The sequence below is a fragment of the Monodelphis domestica genome, chromosome 1, assembly GCF_027887165.1.
Source record: "Monodelphis domestica isolate mMonDom1 chromosome 1, mMonDom1.pri, whole genome shotgun sequence".
NCBI lineage: Eukaryota > Metazoa > Chordata > Mammalia > Didelphimorphia > Didelphidae > Monodelphis > Monodelphis domestica.
In genome coordinates this window covers 594,671,286-594,694,187 of record NC_077227.1, presented here as the reverse complement: position 1 = coordinate 594,694,187, position 22,902 = coordinate 594,671,286, and the positions used below count along the sequence as shown (strand labels likewise).

General features: G+C 39.8%; 1 protein-coding gene across 1 annotated transcript in view; it reads left to right on the top strand.

Moving 5' to 3' along the window:
• The first annotated feature begins 1,919 nt into the window (after positions 1-1,919).
• The window catches only part of TNFRSF10B (TNF receptor superfamily member 10b), a 45,973-nt gene continuing 24,990 nt past the window's right edge, over positions 1,920-22,902 (top strand). The window contains exon 1 of the mRNA XM_007476491.2: positions 1,920-2,263. Within this exon, the coding sequence (XP_007476553.2) occupies positions 2,102-2,263 (162 nt within the window). The 5' untranslated portion in view covers positions 1,920-2,101. The remainder of the gene's footprint in view (positions 2,264-22,902) is intronic.

Sequence of the window (22,902 nt, the reverse complement as noted above, 5' to 3'; positions counted from 1 at the left end):
TTGCTATTGACAAAAAAAAATAAATGAATAAATGTTATATCCTACCTTCTCCTGGTAGAATATAAGCTTCTTGAGTTTTATTTTTTAGTTCTATCTAGATTTTGCCTGCGTGGTGAGTAGCACATACGTGGTGAGTCAAGATGTAGGTCTAGAAGAAACCCCAGATTTCTGAGCTTTGTTCTGGGGGGCTGGTAGGAGTAACAAAGGAGATGGGAAAGAATTGCTTCTAAAAAATGGGGTTTGTCCATACTTCTGGGGAAATAGAAGACCTATACCTTCCCAGTGTAATCAAGGGTTGTCTTTCAGTATAGAGAGGAAAAAAAGTGGAGACCTCCCTTCTCAAATCGGGGTTCAGACAGCTGAAATAATGGAGAAAAGGTTTGGGGATGGTAAAGGGAACAGGATCTAGGAGAAGACAGCAGATGTTTAGGGTTGCCTCAGAGAGGAGAGGGGGTTTGAAGATTTTTCCCCTTCTGCCTTCCCTCCTTAGCTATGGCTGCTCTCCCAGATTTGCTCTTGTCCCTCTTGTTCCCTCTCCACTATTTGAGACCAAAGGGTCTCCCCTTAATCTGTTCACTCACACTTGATTCACAGCTTGGGGAAAAGATAACTAATGTCAAATTAACTCAATCAGGGTAATACAAAGGAATAACTGGCAGGGGAAAGAATGGGAAAGGAAAGTGGGGGGAAAGGGGAGTCCCTGTCTCTCTAAAACCCTTTTCCCTCCCTCCTCGAGTTTGGGGGGGACTCAGACTTTGGCAGCCTGAGCCCCCGAGAGATAGTCAGGTTGGCTGACCCTGGGTTTGGCCTCTTGGCCACAGTTCAAACCCAGGGCAACAGGAGCTGAGGTAAAGTCTGATAGAGATTCAAAATGCCTTTTCTCAGGTTTCTCTTCGCTGAGTCTTTTCAATTTGGAAGTGTTGGAAGGAAGGATTTCCAGTCACAAGCAGAAAAAAGTGGGTAACCCTCAGGAGAAAGTCTTATTCCACTTTCTCTCTCCAGCTTCTCTAACTGAGAGACCAACAACCCTTCAGAAGGGAACTTCCTGCTTCTCCTCAGAATTCCCTCCTCCTTGGGCCCCTCTCCCCTCAAGGTGATCAGATCCACATACTCTTCAGCCTGGCACTTTTATTGTGTGCCAGTCTCTGTCACACCAGTTAGTCTTCTTTAACATATTCCATTAAAATTTTTCTATTAAAGTGGGTTTTATTTGTTTGTTTTTATTTTTTAGCAGAGAGCTGTGCTTCAACCAAGAAGGTAAGGGAATCAGAAAACTTTCACAGTAGTCCCAGCGAAAGTCAATAAAGAACGGTAGTAGGAATGAGAAGGACTTGGAATGATAGAAATTTATTTGTGTGGGGTGAAAAACAAGATGTGCTTAGGCCATTTTCCGTTGTGCTGTGACAGACACAAGTGACTTGATACAGATGTTCCCATTAAAATATTTTTTGTGGCATTCCAAAAGACCAAGAGAATCACAGATACAAGATTGGAAGGGACCTCTGAGATCATATATAAGGAATTCATAACCTGAAGTCCATAAACCCTAGAGGTCCATGGATGGATTCCAGGGATCCCACCGGACACAAAACAAAGAACCTCTTCTCTCAGGGATTTTCGCTAATCTTTAACTGAAATTTGGTATATCCCTTCAAGTATGTTTAACCCAAGCCTCAAAGCCCAACATACTTTCTATATATGACACGTATTTTGTAGGCACAAATATTTTGCGGCTCCAAATCTCTGGGCTTCACTAAAAAAAAATTTCCCCCCTTTTTTTGCCATATTTCCCTTTCTCGACTAATCACGAAGATTCTTTCACAACATAGGGAATCCCCACACAACACCTCCCACCCACCTGTTTTCTGGACCAATGGGAATGCACAGTTCCTTCTTCCTGGGGGTGTGGCGTGTGGATCGCCCGGAAAATAAGCCGGCTCTGGCTAGTTGGGCGACATTAACGCCGAAGATATTCTACTCTACGGTAGTCGTGTGCTCGCTTCTCTTCCTTACACTAGTGAGGCAAAAGCTACTTTCCCGAATTCGAGTGAAGACCAGACTCTTCCACTGAACGCGAATAGGACTCGGACTACACTACCAAATGAGAATGGGGCGCAGGCTACTCTGCTTAGAAGGAATCAAACGCTATCGGGTCCGGCATCACTTGGAGTTAAGGAACCCCGGGACCGAAACTTCATTCCAGAGATGGGATGTACACCAGGCTACGCAGTACCTTGTGACCTGCCGTTTGTCCCTGTGTATGGTGAGTCAAGCACCCCCCCACACACACACACACACACTCCACCCTTCCTCCCTTCCCTGAGCAGCTCGCCTGGCCCGCGGGGGGGGGAAATATCCCTGGAGTTCACAATGTCGGAGCAGGCTGGGCTGAGGGAGGTGCCGGGCTAGCGGGAAATTCTTAGAATTGCTTCTCCGAGTGTAACTGGGCCGTTATCCTCATCTTTCCGTCCCGGACAAGTCCAGGCATAACGCCCTCCAAGCTCTCAGAGGAGACTAGGGATCCAGGCATACAGTGACCGAAACTCTTGTTAGCCTTTGTGGGGAAGATGGAGAAAAGAGGGCAAGCCTCTCTCGGGACTCTTAAGCGGAAAAGTGTGAAAGGCTTCGTGGAAAAAGTTCTGGTTTCGGAGCCCCATCTAGGCTTCAGTCTCTTCACCTGTAAAATGAAAGGACGAACCTAGATGACAACTTAAGTCCAGGTCTGTTCTGCTCTTTCTTTGGAGCAGTCAAGTGTACCTTTCAGGAGGCCTTCGAGTGAGGGAGCAGCTCCTTAATTCTTTTTTTTTTTTAAACATTTTTTAAAATTTGGTCAATTTCAAGCATTATTCGTTGGTTACAAAAATCATTTTCTATTCCTCCCTCCCCTCCCCCCACCCCTTCCACAGCCTAAGGGCAATTCCACTGGGTATTACATGTGTCCTTGATCAGAACCCATTTCCATGTTGTTGATGTTTGCACTAGGATGTTCATTTAGAGTCTACATCCCCAATCATATTCCCCTTCACCCATGTAGTCAAGCAGTTGTTTTTCTTCGGTGTTTCTGCTCCCATAGTTTTTCCTCTGAATGTGGATAATGTTCTTTCTCATAAATCCCTCCGGGTTGTTCAGAAACACTGCATTGTGACTAATGGAGAAGTCCATTACATTGGATTGTACCACAGTGTATCAGTCTCTGTGTACAATGTTCTGGTTCTGCTCCCTTCACTCTGCATGAATTCCTCCACTTTATTATTTCTTTGAGCACAATAGTATTCCATAACCAACAGATACCACAATTTGTTCAGCCATTCCCCAATTGATGGGCATCCCCTCATTTTCCAATTTTTGGCCACCACAAAGAGCTCAGCTATGAATATTCTTGTACTTGTATTTTTCCTTATTATCTCTTTGGGGTACAAACCCAGCAGTGCTATGGCTGGGTCAAAAGGCAGAGTCTTTTAGTGCCCTTTGGACATAGTTCCAAATTGCCCTCCAGAATGGTTGGATCAATTCACAACTCCACCAGCAATGCATTAATGTCCTGACTTTGCCACATCCCCTCCAGCATTCATTACTTTCCTTTGCTGTCGTGTTAACCAATCTGCTAGGTGTGAGATGATACCTCAGAGTTGTTTTGATTTGCATCTTTCTGATTATAAGAGATTTAGAACACTTTTTCATGTGCTTATTAATAGTTTTGATTTCTTTGACTGAAAATTGCCTATTTATCAATTGGAGAATGGCTTGATTTTTTGTATAATTGATTTAGCTCTTTGTAAATTTGAGTAATTAGACTTTTGTCAGAGGTTTTTATGAAGATTGTTTCCCAGTTTGTTAGTTCCCTTCTAATTTTGGTTACATTGGTTGTGTTTGTACAAAACCTTTTAATTTGATGTAATCAAAATTATTGATTTTATATTTTGTGACTGTAAGTCTTGCTTGGTTTTAAAATCTTTCCCTTCCCAAGGGAATACTATTCTGTGTTCACCTAATTTACTTATAGTTTCCTTCTTTATGTTCAAGTCATTTACCCATTCTGAGTTTATCTTGGTGTAGGGTGTGAGGTGTTGATCCAAACCTAATCTCTCCCACACTGTCTTTAAATTTTCCTGCAGTTTTTATCAAATAGTGGATTTTTGTCCCAAAAGCTGGGATCTTTGGGCTTGTCATAGACTGTCTTACTGAGGTCACTTACCCCAAGTCTATTCCACTGATCCTCCTTTCTGTGTCTTAGCCAGTACCAAATTGTTTTGATGACCACTGCTTTATAGTATAGTTTGAGATCTGGGACTGCAAGGTCACTTTCCTTTGCATTTTTTTCATTATTTCCCTGGATATCCTTGATCCTTAGTTCTTCCAAATGAACTTTGTAATGGTTTTTTCTAATTCAGCAAAAAAAATTTTTTGGAAGTTCGATGGGTATGGCACTAAATAAATAGATAAGTTTGGGTAGGATTGTTATTTTTATTATGTTAGTTCATCCTACCCTTGAGCAGTTAATGTTTTTCCAATTGCTCAGATCTAGTTTTAGTTGTGTGGAAAGTGTTTTGTAGTTGTGTTCATATAGCTCCTGTGTTTGTCTCAGTAGATAGATTCCTAAGTATTTTATATTGTCTAGGGTGATTTTGAATGGAATTTCTCTTTCTAATTCCCTAATTCTTAGGATGACTTCAACTTCTTGACTCACTACTTACTTTTTTCCCCTTTCCCAATCTCTACCTCCCCACTCCGCCCTGTCTCAAAGGTTGCAGCTTTTCCTTTGAAAGTTGTTAGAAATGCCTTGACAACTGACCTCAGATTTCTTAATCTTTTGGCTGTGAACGACTCATTAGCACACTTACTCAGAGAAACTGAAAAATGGAAATGGAATGGAAGTGTTCTGGCTGCAAATGCTGAACAGAACACTTTCCCTGCCAGGGGAAAGCATTTTTTCATATGGTAATATATTGGTTCCTTTATCCAAAAACTGTCCGTTCATATCTTTTGGCCATTTATCAGTTACAGAAGGATCACATTCTTATACATTTGATTAGGTTGCCTATGTGAGATCTCCATCAGAGAAACTGCCTATAAAATTCCACACCCCCCCCCAATTGCTGCTTTCCTTTTAATCTTGGCTATATTTGTTTTATTTGTAGAAACCCTTTTAATTTAATGTAATCAAACATTTCTATTTTACATCTCACAATGTTTTCTCTTATTTCTTCATAAATTCTTTTCTTATCCATAAATCTGATAGGCAATGTGTTCTATATTCCAAAATTTCAAGATCTGAATTCAAATCATGCTCCCAGACACCTAATAATTGTGTGATTTTAGGCAAGTTCCTTGAAAATTTCAGAGCAGCAATCCTAAGTAAAATGGGGATAGTAATACCCTAATTTACCTTTAGGGGTGGTTTGTTGTTGTTGCTGCCTGTATCGACTTAACAATGGATTGGTTTTTGTTGTTTTACTGGTCCTGTTGTTTCTGAGGTGTAAGGCACTTCCTTTATATTTGCTGATCCGCACCTCTGCAATTAATCAACCAGCCTGCTTTTATTAAATGCTTACGGGAAGCCAGAGCTAAACTCTGGGGATTTGAAGAAAGGCATAATTGCTGTCTGTGTCCTAAAGGAGCCCGCATTCAAATGGGTAGACTACACATAAATCCCATTGCATAGATAAGATATTTAAATGTGCTTATGTACATTTACATAGTATATTATGAGGGTAATCTCAGAAGGAAAGTACTAGCAGCCTCCGGGATTCGGAAAGGTCTCTGGTAGAAGGCGTGATTTGAGTTCTCTTTAAGGAAGTCTGGAATGCCAAGGAGTTACTGAAGAAAACTATTTTGATGCTGGTGAGTCACAGTTCAAAGACAGAAATGGAAGGTGTCATATTTGGAGGATGGCAATTAGGACAGTGTGTTAAGGTGAGCAAAGTGTTAATAATACTAGAAAGGTGATTGTGAAGGACTTGAAATCCTAAATAAAAGATTTCATATTTTATCTTGGCCATATTAGGTAGCCACTGAGGTGACTAAGACAGCAACTGTGGATAAAGCACTGGACTGGAATTCAGGAAGACCCAAGGTCAAATCTGGCTTTAACAATCTTTAGCTGTGTGACCCTAGGCAAGTCATTTAACCTGATTGTCTCTGTTTCCTTAAATGTAAAATAGAGATAACAATAGCACCTATCTCCTAGGGTTGTTGTAAATATCAAATGAAATAATATTTGTAATGTGTAGTGCCTGGCATATAGTAGGTATTTAATAAAGGCTTCCCCTTTCCTGATATGGTCAGATCTTTGGCAGGTGAGTGGGGGATGGGTTGGAGTGGGGAGAGATTTGAAGCAGAGGGACTAGTTAGGAAACTATTATAGTGGTCTCAGGAGAGAGGTGATGGGGGTCCGCACTAGGATGGTGGCTGTGTGAGTGGAGAGATATATGGAGGATATATGTTGGTGCAAAGGGAGAAATGACCAAAGATGGGATAGATGAGACTGTGGAAAGTGAGGAGTGTAGGTTGCCTATCCTGGCAGTTGGGGTGGATGGTGCAGGGCCTTGACAGTAATAGGAAAATCAAGAAGCTAGGAAAATCACACAGCTGGTATACATTAGAGATTGCATTTGAACCTTTTTCTTCCAAAGCTAGCTCTCCAATCACTAAGTCATGCTGTCTCTTTCTGAGTTGAAATGAATCTCAAAAGAGATTACAGATGCAAAGGACTTTAGAAACCTTAAATTGACACATATATTTCAGAGATTATTATTATTACCACTTATAATCAACTAGTATGTGCAGTGGTCTTATTTAGAGGTTCCCTATGTTGTAGTAGGCCAGTTAGGTGTCCCAGTGGGCAGAGTACCAGATTGGGAATCAGGAAGACTCATCCTGAGGTTAATTCTGGCCTTAGACACTTACTACCTGTTTGATCCTGTGCAGGTCATTTCACCCTGTTTACCTCAGTTTCCTCATTTATAAAATGAGGAAATTATATATATATATAAAATATATATATATTATATATATAATAAATTATTATTTATATATATTATATATGTATAATAAATTATATATATAATAAAATTATAAAATGAGCTGGAGAAGGAAATGTCCAGTGTCTTGGCCATGAAAACTCCAAATTGGGGTCATGGAGAGTTGGAACTTTATTTTTTATATTTATTTATATTTATTATATACATATAAACGTATTTATATTTATTATAAACAACAATCCTTTTTGGTTGTTTTGGGTTTTTATCTACCTTCTCATTCAAACCCTCAAAAGAACAATCAGTGATTTAGTTGTGTCTCATTTTAAAGCCCCAAAGGTCCCTTTTCTGTATGTATCTATAAGATGAACTTGATTCAGTTAATAGCAGGGAAGGGAATATCTGGTCTTGGAAAAGTGACAAAATCTGTGTGACCCTGGGAAAGTCACTTGACCCCCATTGCCTAGCCCTTACCACTCTTCTGCCTTGGAGCCAAAACACAGTATTGAAGGTAAGAGTTTTAAAAAAAAGGAAAAGAAAAGAAAAAAGGAAAAAAAGAAAAAAGAGTGAAAAGAGTGACAAAAGAAGGTAAGTTCAGAGTCCATCTTTTGAAACTTACTACCTCTCTGAGTTTGTTTCCTGCTCTATAAAATGAGGAGTTTGAACTAGAAGATCTCACAGGTCCCTTCCACTTTGAAATCTGTGGTCTTGTTTGTGATCTTGGAGCCCCAGATAAAGACAGACTTAACTGTCAAGTGCTAACTTGAACTGTGTTGTACTGGTAAATGTTTAACAGCTGCCTTTCTGAAAGGAAAAATATATGCAGGACACAACTTTTTAATCTCCATTTATTAATATTTTCTCCATCCTTTTCTTAAGCAACCAACCAACAATAAATCTTAAGCCTTGATTTGTAGCATTAGCTGATTTTTAAGATGTAAATATTTGAAGAGTGTAAGATGAGTAGAGGAAAGGAACTGTTCCCCTAAGTTGGAGACAAATGGAACTAGAGAAAATAAATGAGGAATCTTTCTAGGATAAGGAAATAGAACTAAAAAGCTCAAATCTAAAAAAAAATAACTAAAATAAATCTAGAGGTAAAGGATAATAGAGGGACAACGCCCTAGGGGTGGTGCCTGCAGACTCTTCTGGTGAATGAGTCAGTGTATAGATATTCTGCAACTTCTGGGGACACTATTGATATGTTCCCTTAGAGAGTTTCAGAGTAGCTATCTGAGCAGCTAGTGTATATCTTTTAAGCCTTCCAGAGGCAGTTAGAGGAGAGGTAGTTTGCCCAATTTGTTTCCTGACCCTACTCTATTTAGAGGAAGTGAAATTAATGCAAACGAATTAAGCAACAATTCCTCCATATTCTGCCCTGTGAGACCACAGTTTTGTGTTTTCAGCTCTAGGCATTAGATTTTAGAAAGGATTGAAAATCTAGAGAGTGTCCAGAGAAGTGGGATAAAAGAAACCTTAAGATGTCATCTGAAAATAGGTTAAAGGAACATTTATTGGCCTGGAAAAGAGACGATTTGGAGAGAGTGAAGGGATGGAATTTTGCAATTGTCTTCAAGTATTTTAAAGCTTTGGGGTCTTTTGGCTGTTACTTAGCATTATCAATTCATATTGAGATTTTTATTTATTAATATCCCTAGGAGGTTGCCAAACAAATTGGCATCTAGTCATACTAACCTTGTCTTTTACTGGGGAATTTTTCTTTTAGAACCAAATATAGAACTTTTCATTTATTCAAATTTCACCTTAATAGATACTTTTAAACCCTATCTCTATGATCCAAGCATATTAACTCCCCCCTCCTAGCTTTGTATAATGTGCAAATTTGAGGGGGAAGCTGGGTAGCTCAGTGGATTGAGAGCCAGGCCCAGAGACAGGATGTCCTGGATTCAAATATGACCTTAGACATTTCCCAGCTGTATGACCCTGGGCAAGTCACTTAATCCCCATTGCCTAGCCCTTACTGCTCTTGTGCCTTGGAACCAATACATAGTTTTGATTCCACAAAGGAAGGTAAGGTTTTCTTTTTAAAAATGTGCAAATTTGACAAATTTACTATCTGTTCCTTTTTTTCCCTAGTACCTAGTCACTGATTTTAAAAAACTGTTAAAAAGCATTGGCCCCTTCTGGTCTTCTAGCCTGCTCAGCTATGTGGATTCAATTCAAGAAATATCTCTTCAAGTATAGAACACTGCCAGAATACTGTGCAAGGACCACTGAGGGAGATACAAAGTTTGACTCTGTTTCTCATGAAACATTCTAATGGGGAGATATAATACTTACAGATATAACATAAGAGAATAAGATAGACTTTAAAGGATGTCTCAGACTTCAACAGGAAGGGGAATGGTATTTCAAACACAAAAAAAACACATGAATATTATGAGTTATAGAGGCTAAAAAATGCCTTGGAAAGTGCCTAAGTCCCACTTCATTTAGATAGTTCCATCTTCTTTTATTCTAAACTCAGCAGGCAATGGGGTTTAGAGACTGTCAGGTGGGCTAGGGATAGACTAGAAGGAAAGTGTCCAGAGACATACTGAAGTAGCATGAGGTAATAGAAATAGCCCCCGCTTTGGAGTTAGAAGACCTTCATCCCTCACCTATTCCTACCACTTTTGGACCCTCTGTCTTTGGATCAATACTACATATTGGTTCCAAGGTAGAAGAGCCGTAAGGGCTAGGCAACAGGGGTTAAGTGACTCCCCAGGGCCACACAGCTGGAAAGTGTCTGAGGCTAGATTTGAACCTAGGACCTCCCCTCTTTAGGCCTGGCTCTCAATCCACTGAGCTACTCAGCTGCCCCCTTTCAATGGCTTTTGAAGCCATTTCCCCCACTTGTTTTGTTCAATACAATAGCATTCCATTACATCCATATACCACAATTTGTTCAGCCATCCCCCAGCTGATGGGCATTGCCTTAGTTTCCAATTTTTTGCTTTCACAAAAAGAGCTACAATTTTTTAAAGTACAGAGTTCCATAGAGTACCAACAAAGAAAAACTAGTGATCTTTCTGGCTGAAAATAATGTCAAAAACTTTGTGTTTCCAATACAGAGTAAAAACAACAATCAAAACCATAATTCCATGTAAACAAAAGAGTGACTGCTTCAGTCACTCTTTTCAATAAATCCAACTTCTCAAAGTTGGATTTTACAGAGTAAAAACAACAATTAAAACCATAATTCCATGTAAACAAAAGAGTGACTGCTTCAGTCACTCCTTTCAATAAATCCAACTTCTCAAAATCGTTCTTGAAAAAGAAAGAATTGATCCTTCCAATATTGTACTAACCCCTTGAGATTTAAGAGGAGGGAAGGAAAAACCAAGGAAGAAGCTAGCAGTTATATCAACATGGGACCCAAGAGAAATGGAAGCAAGGTATGTCAGGTTTCCTCAAACCTCAGGTGGTTTCTCAGAACCTGTTGCCATACATGCCTCAGCTGGGCTGTGTGATTCAGGTGTTCAGAGTGAGGTGAGAAAGCTCACTCTTGAGTCAACAGGGAGTCAAGGAAATAATAAAGGAGGGCAGGAGTTTCTAGGGAAAGCGCTGCTCGAGAGAAAATACTCAGATGCTGACTAAGTTGAATGTTTCCTCTTGAAGGGCAGTGTGGGTACTGGGTTCCTAGGTGCCCAAATCCCAGAATAAAAAGAAGAGTAGACTTTGAGGTATATAGTAAGTGCAGGAAGAGAAGAAGATTTGGGGTGGCTCTGCTGTTTTTTCATTCCTACTATTGTGACTTGAACCATAGCTAAGTGGCTTCTGCTTTCTGTCCCCCAAAACTGGGAATACCTGAAGTACAATGGATGAACAGAGAGGGGGGGAAGGCCCAATTAAATAGAGTGAGCTGGAAAGGCTATGGAGGTATGGGGAAACCAAATGCAGAAATCACTGCTTCAGCTCTGTTTTCTACTACTGTAGCTTGTCATCAATGGCCTTGATTATTCTTCACAAATATTTTTCTTCACAAAAGCAGAACTGGATGTAGTGGTCAGAATGCTTATGACCACTCCATGTGCTCTGGGGTATAGAATACACCTAGCTTTTGTTCTTCTGGATCATCCACTTAATAAAGCATGAGTCATAGTTCTCTCTGAGACAGGAAGAAGGTGGGACATCTTTTCCTTTGAGTAGACTTCAGCAAAGAGGAAGTAGATGCCCTGGGGATATTTGGCCCCAAACCAATATTCATAATGAGATTTTGCTTTTTCTGAGTAGCTTCAGGCAGTTGTACAAAGAGCTGTCAGGCTGATCATTGAACTGAAGCTCCCACTCAAAAAAACCTGGAAAATACAGTCCAGTGTAAGTCAATGATACAGGGAGTTCTGGTGGACAATCCCAGGAAGCTTCAGAAGGTGATCTGGGCTCAGGTTCCAGCCCATCTTCCAACCAGTGACACTAAAGATTTTCCCTTCATTGCTATAGCTGAGTGTGTTCACATATTCCTGAAAGAGTGGCTGGAGAGTGGTGGCAAGACAAAATGAAGTCAGATTGGAGGGGCCTCCCCTGCTACTGTAAATGGAAAGGGGAATATAGAGGCCCCAGAAGAGGAAAACAAATGGTAGCTTTTGCTCCTAGCATCCAAGGAACCAGACTCAAGGGAGACCTGTTAACCTCAAGGTTCCTTTGACTTCCTTTGGGCAGAGGAGGGAAATGCTTCATGTTTTAGCCCCAGTATGGACTCTGGCTGGGACAATGTGTTGTTGGTAATCAAGACTTTGACCTCCAGAAACCACACTCTGAATAGCATTGGAAGTTCCAGGAGCTGGTGGGGAAATTACCTGATCTTTTGGAGGCAGCTATGACCCAGCCCTATATCAGGCCCTGTAAGGAGTTTACAATCTAGTTGGCAAAAGCATTACAACTGGAATTTGGAATTGATTGAAAAGTAAATAGTGATTAATATAAGTTCTATTCAGAAAGAAAATACAAGAGAAATTAAAAAAGAAGAGGGCGGTCCTAGTTGGGCTGGTTCAGGCAAGCTGAAGGAAAACTATTTCGAAGAAGTAGGAACTCTGTATTAGCTGCTTCCAGGCAAATAAGACATTACCTCATTTTATAGAGAGGGACTTCAATGTCCAGAGAGATTAAATCAAGTGCCCAAGGTCATATGGCTACAACATTAGAGGAAAGACTAAAACCCAAATCTCCTGACTCTTAAGTGTAGTGTCTTATACTATCACTTGCTAAATGCACCACTAAGAATAGTTAGAAAAAGGATAAAAAGTGGGAGTAACTGGAAGGTGGTCATTGTAGCTATAATATCTTATATAAGCCCATATATATAATAATCCTTATATTTATATATAATGGTTTTATATGTAAAATTATTTATATGATTTTTTTTACTGAAACCTGTGAAATGTGGTTATTATTGCCATTGTAGAGAAGGTGTCTCAGTTTTCATCTTCTGTAGAATGAGAGGGTTCATAATTTAATAAATTAATTTCCGATTCACTAGAGGAAGATATGGGCATAGATAAATATGTGGCTGTAAAGATGTGGTCTCTTTAAGCTCTAGGTCTATACAGAGGGACATCAGCAACTTACAGTTCTAGCAGATTGTCTGACTTATCTGAACAGAGAGAGAGAGAGAGAGAGAGAGAGAGAGAGAGAGAGAGAGGTGGATGATATCTATAATGACAGAGGCAGAGGAATAGCTACAGACAGATTTAGATAGGAATAGAGATGGATCTAGAGAGAGATACTTGGAGATAGATATGTTAAAATTGTATGCTCATCACCTCACTTTTTCTTGCCATCATGGTCTTTCCCAGGGAGAACCCAAAGAACCCAGCTTGTCTGCCTTGCTTCATAATTAAATAAATTATTTTCAATTCAGTAGAGATAGATATAGGTATAAATAAATATATGGCAATAGAGAGATATATACACACACATGTAAAAATGCAGAGAGGAATAATCTATTAAAGGACTTATTAGTGCACTATGCTGGGCACACAGTAGGCACTTAACAAGTGCTTATTCTTTTCCCAAATACAAGCAAATAAGACAACTCCTACCCTCAAGGAGCTTACTTAGCACCTTCTGCAATGTGGCAAAAATTTATTAGCTGACATCCCCCAAAATAAAACAAAACCTCCAGAGCCAAAAAGAAATCAGTTTATTGAGAAAGGGTCTGTCTCACAATAAAGCCAGACTCCAGTTAGCAACCAAAGACCTCGAGCCTTGAGAACAGCCTCTTTTTATAGTACAATTTAACAGAAGTGAGGTCATAAGTACAATGGGAGTTGACAAAACTAACTTGACCATTATTACTCATTTGACCCATGCCATGGCTAGGGTTATTTGACCCACATTGAGTATTCAGTATGTATATTCCTCATGCAATGTATACGTTTTGGGACCATTAGTTGGTAAAAGCAATTACAAAAGCTTGATGAACTGAACCCAATGTGCAACTCAGCTTAGGGTTACGCTCAGTGCATTGCACAGAGTGTACAACAGTGCTTAGTCCTGCAGATACAGAGTGTGCATTTTAACTCAATGTGGGTTAAGAGGCACAGACTCAGAACAGGAGAAGAATATACAGTTAGTCATCCTAATGTGAATAAGGTCAAAAGTTTGAATCAGAATAGATATTAAAGAAGTATTACAGAATTGGGGGGGGGGGGTGGGAATTCACTTCCACAGCAAGAAGCCTTTCCTAGTCCCTTAAACGAGGACCTTCCCTTTGAAATTACCTTTCATTTACCTTGAATATCTCATTTGTATATAATTGTTTGCATATTGTCCCATCTATGAGAATATGAACTCTTTGGAGGCAAGAATTGTTTTTGCCTTTCCTGATATACCCAATATTCAATATAGTGTCTGACACAAAATAGATGTTTAATAAATGTTTGTCTACTTGGGGAGAAAACAGCATGAAAGGAGGAGCTGAAAAGGAGGGAAGCTCTACACAGTATTATGGGTAACATTGTTCTTTTTTTTATTATTAAAAATCCATTCCAAACTACATGTCAATGTGATTTTAAATATTCACTTTCTTTTTTAATTACCCTTACCTTCTATCTTAAAATCAATACTGTGGGGGGAAGCTGGGTAGCTCAGTGGATTGAGAGCCAGGCCTAGAGATGGGAAGTCCTAGGTTCAAATCTGACCTCAGACACTTCCCAGCTGTGTGACCCTGGGCAAGTCACTTAATCCCTATTGCCTAGTCCTTATCATTCTTCACAGTATTGATTCTTTTTTTTTTAACCCTTACCTTCTCTCTTAGAATTAATACTGTGTATTGGTTCCAAGGCAGAAGAGTGTATTGGTTCCAAGGCAGAAGAGTTCCAAGCCAGGAAGTGTGTCTGAGGTCAAATTTGAACCTAGGACTTCCTGTCTTTAGGTCTAGCTCTCAATCCATTGTGCTACCTAGCTGCATCCTATAGAGACCCAGATTGGGAGGTATAGTGACCCCCCACGTGAGCCCTATAACATCTATCTGTGGGAATAACCTGAGGTGGAAAGAGGAGACTAAGTAAGTGGGAGAATAATAATGACTCAAAGACAGAAGTAGAAACACATGGGAAGTAACGCGAACTCCAAGGAAATAGGAGGAATGAGAGAATAGGTGTGGAGTATCATATCAACCCCTTGATACTCCTAAACAAGAGAGTCTGCTTGGGGGGTGAGCATGTCACTATGAAAGAGTGGAGCCTCGGCTCCTGGTACCTCTATAGCAATAGCAGGTACTGGGGCGACTAAGTAGCTATGAAAGAGTGGGAGCCTGGACTCCTGATGTCTCTAAAGCAATAGCAGGCATTGGGGTGACTAAGTCGCTATGAAAGAGATATGGTGAAGTAAGAGAGTAAGCGATGAGGAGGGAAAAGAGAGAGAGAGGAAATAAAGGGTGAGAGAACTAGTCAGAGAGAGCTGGTAAGAGAGTGTTAGTAAGAGTAAGAGAGGGGTTAGTAAGGGAGGAGTTTCGCGCTTGTTCCCAGTATTTATTGAGGGTTTTAGGAACTTATACATAACATGACATGGGTATTTATATTGGTCAAATTGACCAAGATGACATCAAAGAGGTGGGGATTAAGCCAACCCTGCGGTTTGCAAATGTGTGTAGTCCAGCCCAGCGATGCCCTATGTTAATGACATTGCTCTGAGCGAGAAAGTACCTGAGTTTTGTACTCAGATACTTTCCCATCCTGTCCACGCCCAGCCCAAGAATTTGCCCATCCCTAGCTAGTCCCCTGGACTGTCCCTATTACACAATGAACATTGAGAGGTCTGACCATATGTCTGGTAATACAATATCAATCACTTCCCAAATGCCAACATACCTGGTATGCTACACATCCTAATATTCATTTTCTAGCATTTTGCAATCTATATTCTCTCCTTCCTTCCCCTATCCCCAAGAAGGCAGCTTTGTAATACTTATTGGGAAAGGAAATGGGATTGGAAAAATGGGATAATGGGAGGTTTGTATGGGGTATGGAGGAGTCGAGGGGAGAGTGGGAATATCGCTTGGTGAGGCAAAGGAGAGAGATGCCCCCTGCTGAGAGGAAGCAGTAGGGGTCCGATAAGGACTGTTTGTCGTTGAATGACTGAACTGAAGTTCAGCTCCCTCTATGACCAGAAAAGATAGTCTACTTATCTGACTGCGAATTCAAATAATATAAAGTTTAATAACCAGTTGGGATTGGAGTTTTTCCTCAGCTTCAGAGTTGAGGCCAGGCCCCAAGGCTGGCGTAGGGATTCTCCCACTCCCATCTACTCTATATCAGTCCTGCTTTGCCTAATTCAGAATCTTAGCAGTAGATAGAAAGCAAACAAGAACAGGTCTAACTTTCAGAGGTGATTGGGCCTGAATCTTCAGGCTGAACCAAGAAGAGGCGGCACACCACACCAGACTGGGCTGAACAAGCACCTCTCTCCTCCAACACCAGGAAGCAAGTCCCACCTGGCAGGAAGGAAGTGCTAGTCACCAGACCCAACTGCCACTCCCGGCAGGAAGGAAGTGCTAGTCACAAGATCCAACTGCCACTCCCAGTTACCCCTTCCCCCACCAACTGTCAGTCTTGTTTCCTTTCCACAGATTGTATGATATAAGTTGTACATATATAATCATATAATACATATTTCCATGTTCATCATGTTAAGATACATATTGCTTACACTAGAGAAAAATTCATGGAGGAAATAAAGTGAAGACTAGTATGTTTCAATCTGTGTTCAGACTCCATCTGTACCTTCTATGGTAGTAGATAATCCTTTTTCATCATGAGTCTCTTGGAATTGTCCTGGATCCTTGCCTTGTTGATAATGGTTAAGTCATTCATAGTTGATCATATTACTTTATGGCTGTTACTGGGTACAACCTTCTTGTTCTGTTCACTTCACTTTATATCACTTCATAGAAGTCTGTCCAGGTATTTTTGTGATCATCTTAGTCATTTCTTATGACACCATAGGATTCCATTACAAGCATATACCACAACTTGTTCAGCCATTCCTTTATTAATGGACTTCCCTTCAGTTTCCATTTCTTTGCCAGGACAAAAAGAGCTCCTATAAATATTTTTTTATACAAGAAGGTCCTTTTCCCCTATCTTTGATCTCTTTGGGATACAAACCTAGTGTAATATTTTTGGGTCAAAGGGTATGCACAGTTTTATGGCCCCTTAGGCATAGTTTGATTGCTTCATAAAATGATTATATCAGTTCACAGCTGTACCAGAAATGTGTTAGTGTCCCAATTTCCCCCCATCTTGTCCAATATTTATCATTTTCCCTTTTTTGCCATGTTAGTCTGGTGAGTGTAAGGTGGTGTCTCAGAGTTGTTTTAATTATACCTTTTTCTAATAGTGATTTGGAGCATTTTGTCCTTTGGCCACTTGTCAATCGGAGAATGCTTTTTCTTTTATTTTAACTTAGCTCTCTACATATTTGAGAAATGAAGCCTTTATCAAAGAGGTTTGCTACACAGATTTTTTCCCAGTTCATTTGCCTTTTAATTTTTTTTGTTGCATTGATTTTGTTTGTGCAGAAACCTATTACTCTAATGGGATCAGAGTTATATATTTTACATCTTAATGCTCTCTATCTCTTGTTTTGAACTAAATTCTTTCCTCATCCATAGGTCTGACAGGTAAACTATTTTGTGTTCACCTGATTTGTTTATGACATCTCCCTTTATTTCTAAATTATGTATCTATTTTGACTTCACCTTGGTATATAACATGGGGTATTGGCCTATCTATGCCTAATTTCTGACATGCTGTTTTCGAGTTTTTGCCAAATAGCGAGTTCTTCTTTCAAAAAACATGGATCTTGGATTTGTCAAACACTAGGTTTCTATGGTCATTTACCATTACTTATTAAGTGCCTTATCTGTTCCATTGGTCTTCCAATCTTTTTCTTAGCCAGGACCAGATTGTTTTGATGGTTGCTACTTTAAAATATAGTTTGAGATCCAGTACAGTTTAAAAAAAAATTTCCCTAGCATTGTTCTAGGTAAAGTAGGCAAAGCTCACCTGTCAGAGCCCAGGATGACTTTAAGTCTTCAAAGATCAATGTCTAAGTATTTTGTAGGGAGGGACTGGGATTCTGGTGGCTTGAGAGTGTGTGTATGTGAGAGGCTTTGGAGGTCAAGGGAATGAGGTGGAGGCTTGGTTCTGAGCCAGAAGTTGAAAGTTCCCATCCATGGTGGATCTGGGAGGCGGAGTTCAAGATGAAATGATTTTTCCAGGGCCAGTTTGTATCAGAAGGAGTATTTGTACCCAGATCTCCATTACTCTGTGACAAGTTCTCTATCCAGGCTCCATAAGCAACTTTTGTCTAGGTTATGAGCACCAGCCTTCTGGCATATTAATCTGTTCTACTAGTCTACTAAGCAGGGGAGAGAGGAAAGGTGGGTGATATGAAAGTAAAGAAGCTAGGACAAAGTGATTTCCTGCCCCCTCCACCCCCTTCATTTTCCTGCTTTCTCCCTTATAAATTAAGAATAATGTTCTCAACTACTCCTCATTCTGTACTGTACCATGTTATGAGGATGAATAGTGAGGGCTGAGGGTTCTTAGGACTAGCCTCGAGGTCATTTAACAAGCATATGTAAAGGACAGGTTAGGGGCTAGACACTAAGAATGGAAGAACAAAGCACATGTGATACCCAGTGGAATTGCGTGTCAGCTGTGGGAGAGGTGGAGGGAGGGGGGGAGGGAAGAAAAGAAAATATTCTTTGTTTCCAATGAATAATGTTTGGAAATGACCAAATAAAAATTTAAAAAATAATAATTAAAAAAAAGGTTAAAAAATATAAAAACAAAAAACAAAAAAAAAAGAATGGAAGAACAAAAGCGAGACCGTTTTTGTTTTCAAGAAGCTTACCTTCTTGGGGCAGCTAGATGGTAGAAAGTCAGATCTAGAGAGGGAGGTCTTGGGTTTAAATTTAGCTTCAGAAACTTCCTAGCTATGTGATTTTGGGCAACTGCCATTGCCTAGCCCTTACCACTCTTCTGTCTTAGAACCAATATTAGTATATTAGTTGTAGGGCAGAAGGTGAGAGGAAGAAGAAGGAGGAGGGGGAGGGGGCCATTTTTTTTCATTGTCATGATTTTATTACTAATCTCTTCAAAAGGTAATAAATGTGTTTTTTTCGGGGGCAGCTGGGTGGCTCAGTGGATTGAGAGCCAGGCCTAGAGACGGGAGGTCCTAGGTTCAAATCTGGCCTCAGACACTTCCCAGTTGTGTGACCCTGGGCAAGTCACTTGACCCCCATTGCCTAGCCTTTACCACTCTTCTGCCTTGGAGCCAATACACAGTATTGACTCCAAGACGGATGGTAAGGGTTTTAAAAAAAAAAATGTGTTTTTTTCCCTAGTAGTTATTGCAAAAATACTTGTCTAGGTAAAAAAATCTGTGTGTGCACGTGTAATATACTGTACAAAGAAATACAATCCAACAGAATTTTCCTCTATAAATACATTTGCACATAGCACAAATTTTAAAAGGATGCCCATTTTATGCAAAATTTTGATTACATACCAAAATGGTTAAGTTAGCATTTACACTGTGGTTTTAAGATATTTTTATTTTTTTTTTCAAACCCTTACCTTCCATCTTGGAGTCAATAACTGTGTATTGGCTCCAAGGCAGAAGAGTGGTAAGGGTTAGGCAATGGGGGTCAAGTGACTTGCCCAGGGTCACACAGCTGGGAAGTGTCTGAGGTCAGATTTGAACCTAGGAACTCCCATCTCTAGGTCTGGCTTTCAATCCACTGAGCTACCCAGCTGCCCCCTTAAGATATTTTTAAAGTAATGTGCACATAATATATAACACACCCAGTGAAAAACTAGGGCTGTGAAAAAAACATGGTAAAAGTTTAAGAATATACTGTAGTTTAAAAAAAACCTAACCTTGTTCGTCATTTCTTATGGCACAATAGTACTCCATCACCACCATATCCCACACCTGTTCAGTCATTCCCCAACTGATGGGCATCCTCTCAGTTTCCAGCTCTTTACCACCATGAAAAGAGCATCTATAAATATTTTGGTATATATACATATATCCTTTTCCTTCTCCTTTGATCTCTTTGAGATACTGTATTCCTGGGTCAAAAGGTATGTATAGCTTTATGGCCCTCTGGGCATGTTTCTAGATTGATCTCCAAAATGATTGTATCAATTCAGTTACATCAACAATATATTAGTGCCCCAATTTTCCAACATCCTCTCCAACATTTACCATTTTCCTTTTTTGGTCTTCTGATATGGGTGAGCTGATATCTCAGAGCTGTTTTAATGTGCTTTTCTCTAATCAATAGTAATTTGGAGTATTTCTTTCATATAATTACATATTGTTTAGACTTTTTCAACTGAGAACCACCTGTTCATTTCCTTTGTTCGGTTATCAATCAGGAAATGAATATTTATCTTTTTTTTCTCTTTTAAGCCTCAAAACTCTATTAGGTGTTATAGGTGCTTTTTAAAATCTGCATTCTTAAAAAAAAACAGATGAGGAAACTGAGGTTTTCTTGTTTAGTCATGTGTGACTCTTTGGGACCCCATTTGCAATTTTTTCTTGAGATACTGAAGTGGTTTGCCATTCCCTTCTCCAGCTCATTTTATAGTTGAGAAAACTGAGGCAAATAGGGGTAAATGAATTGCCCAGGGTCGCACAGTGAGCAAGTGTCTCTGGCCAAATTTGAACAAAGATGAGTCTTCCCGGCTCTAGGCTTGGCACTATCCACTGCGCCACCTAGCTGCCCTGACCAAGAAGTTACACAATTTGGTCAATATAGCTGGTAAACATTAGAAGCAAGATTTGAAATTCCAGTTCTGGTACTTTGTCCTTATACTTTGCCTTTCCTTTTTGCAAGGCCAGTTGAATCCTCTGGAGTAGTTCCCTTCTGGGTTCCAGGGCCAGTCAGTTACTTTGGGAAGGGGAGATTTTTAAAAGATGAAGGGTAAAGTACACTAAATATTCAGTCACTTTAGCTTCTCTGGCCCCCAGGGGCTAAATTAACAAGTATGAATAATGCCCGAATAGCTGAGTGGTGTTTGTTTTGTGAGTCAAGTTGTTAAAAATGCTTAGATAACAGCTTCTCCAGGGGACTGGAATAGGGTAGTCCTTGGGGAATTCCACTCCTCTAAGAGCAGCTTGGAGTTAACACCAGAGTTCTCTTAGGGCAGACTTTGTAGACATCCCTGTTTAATGCTTTCTCTTTCCTCCAGTGTTTCTTCCTTCTTTCCCTCTTTGGAGAAATGGAATATTGCTAATGTTACTCCACAGTCTGGAAATGACTTCTTATATCAACATTCTACATCAGTTTATGGGTGAGAGGTGGCACCTCAGAGTTGTTTTCATTTGCATTTTTAAAATTATTAGTGATTTAGAAGGTTTTTTTTCCCTTCATATGGCTTTTCATAACTTGGATTTTTCTTCTCTGAAAACTGTCTACTGACATTCCTTGACTATCCATTAGAGAATGGCTCTTTTTTTTTTTTTAAACCCGTACCTTCTATCTTGGACTCAAAACTGTATATTGGCTCCAAGGCAGAGGAGTGGTAAGGGCTAGGCAATGGGGGTTAAATGACTTCCTCAGGGTCACACAGCTATGAAGTGATTGAGGTCAGATTTTTTTTTTAATTTATTTTTTTTTAACCCTTACCTTCCGTCTGTCTGTGGCGTTTCTCTCAAACATTAAATCAGTCACTTATCTTTTTTTTAAATTAAAAAACCCCTCACTTTCAGTCTTAGAATCATACTAAAAATTGGTTCCAAGGCAGAAGAGAGTAAAGGCTAGGCAGTTGGGGTTAAGTGACTTGCCCAGGGCTACACAACTAGGGAAGAAGGACCTGAAATCAGATTTGAACCTAGGACCTTCCATCCCCAGCTCTGGCTCTCTATCTACTGAGCTGCTCCTAAAATATATTCTTTAGGTAACTTAATTGGTATAGCATTGAATAAGTAAATTAACTTAGGTAGTATTTTTATTATATTTCTCAGTTTTACCTATGAGCAATTAATATTTTATCAGTTCTTTAGGTCTATATTTTTTTAAACATTATTTTGTTCTTGGATTTGTCTTGGTAGGTTGAGTACCAAGTATTTCATATATTCTCTAGTATTTTAAGTGGAATTTTTTTATTTCTTCCTCCTGGGTTTTATAGGTTGTATATAGAAATGCTGATGACTAATAAGAATTTATTTTATATTCTTGAACTTTGCAGGAGTTATCGTTACATTTAATTTTTAATTGACTTTGGGGGTTTTTTTAAGTACATCACCAAAAAGTGGTAATTTTATTATTTTTTATTTTCTCTGCTTATTCCCTCAATTTATTTTTACCTAATAGCTACAGTTAGCATATCTAGCATAATACCAAAAAGTAATGGTGAAAACAGACACTCTAGCTTTATCCTTGATCTTTTTGGATTCTAGTTTTATGTACAATTTTCAATAATCATTTTCTGACATTTTCCTATTCATACTCTTTCCCTTCCTCCCGCTCCCTTCCCCTTCCCCAAGGGGGCAGGTAATATATAAGTTGTACACATGTCAGCATATAATACATACTTGATGTGTGAAAGAACATACATATCTCTTACACCAGAGAAAAATTGATGGAGGAAATGAAGTAGAAAATGGCATGCTTGCCACTGGCTTTCAGACTTTGCCACTTCCTTTATAGCAATGGAGAGCTTCTTTCACTAGGGGTCTCTTAGAGTTGTCCTAGAGCCTGGAATTGTTGATAATAGTTAATTAAGCAAGAGTTTCTTTGAGGGAGAGAGGAGTGGTTGACAGGGTCAAACCTACACTTAAGGAAATGCTTTGGTGACTATTAGGAAGATTTATTGGAGTGGGGAGACCCTTGAGGTGGGGGACACCTGGTAGAAGGTTATTAGAATAGATCCTATGAGTCCTGTTGTTGTTGAGGACCAGTGATATGACAGAGTAATATCTTGACTTGTGCATAATTGGATTTAAGTGAGACAGAGTCACCAAAGTCACTGGCCTCATCCTCCTCCAGAGGCATCCCAAATCCAGGGATAAGACAAAAGTTAGGATGACTGTCAGTGGCCCAGGATGCAATAGATAACTGAGGCATCTTCAATGTCTGACCTAGCTGCAAGCTGCTCCACAGTGCCTACTTCAACTGCCTTCATTGCCATTGGAAGAAATTGTTTTCATCCACCCATTCCACCATGCTTCACATCCCCCTAACTCACCAATGGGTTTGAGGCCTTTCAGTTACCCTAAACTTGGTTTAGTTTTTTTTTAAAACCTTACCTTCTATCTTAGAATCAAAACTAATTATTGATCCCGAAGCAGAAGAGCTGTAAGGGTTAGGCAACTGGGGTTAAGTGACTTGCCCAGAGTGACTGAGGCCATATTTGAACCCAACACCTCTTTCATCTCTTGACCTGGCTCTCAATCCACTGAGCAA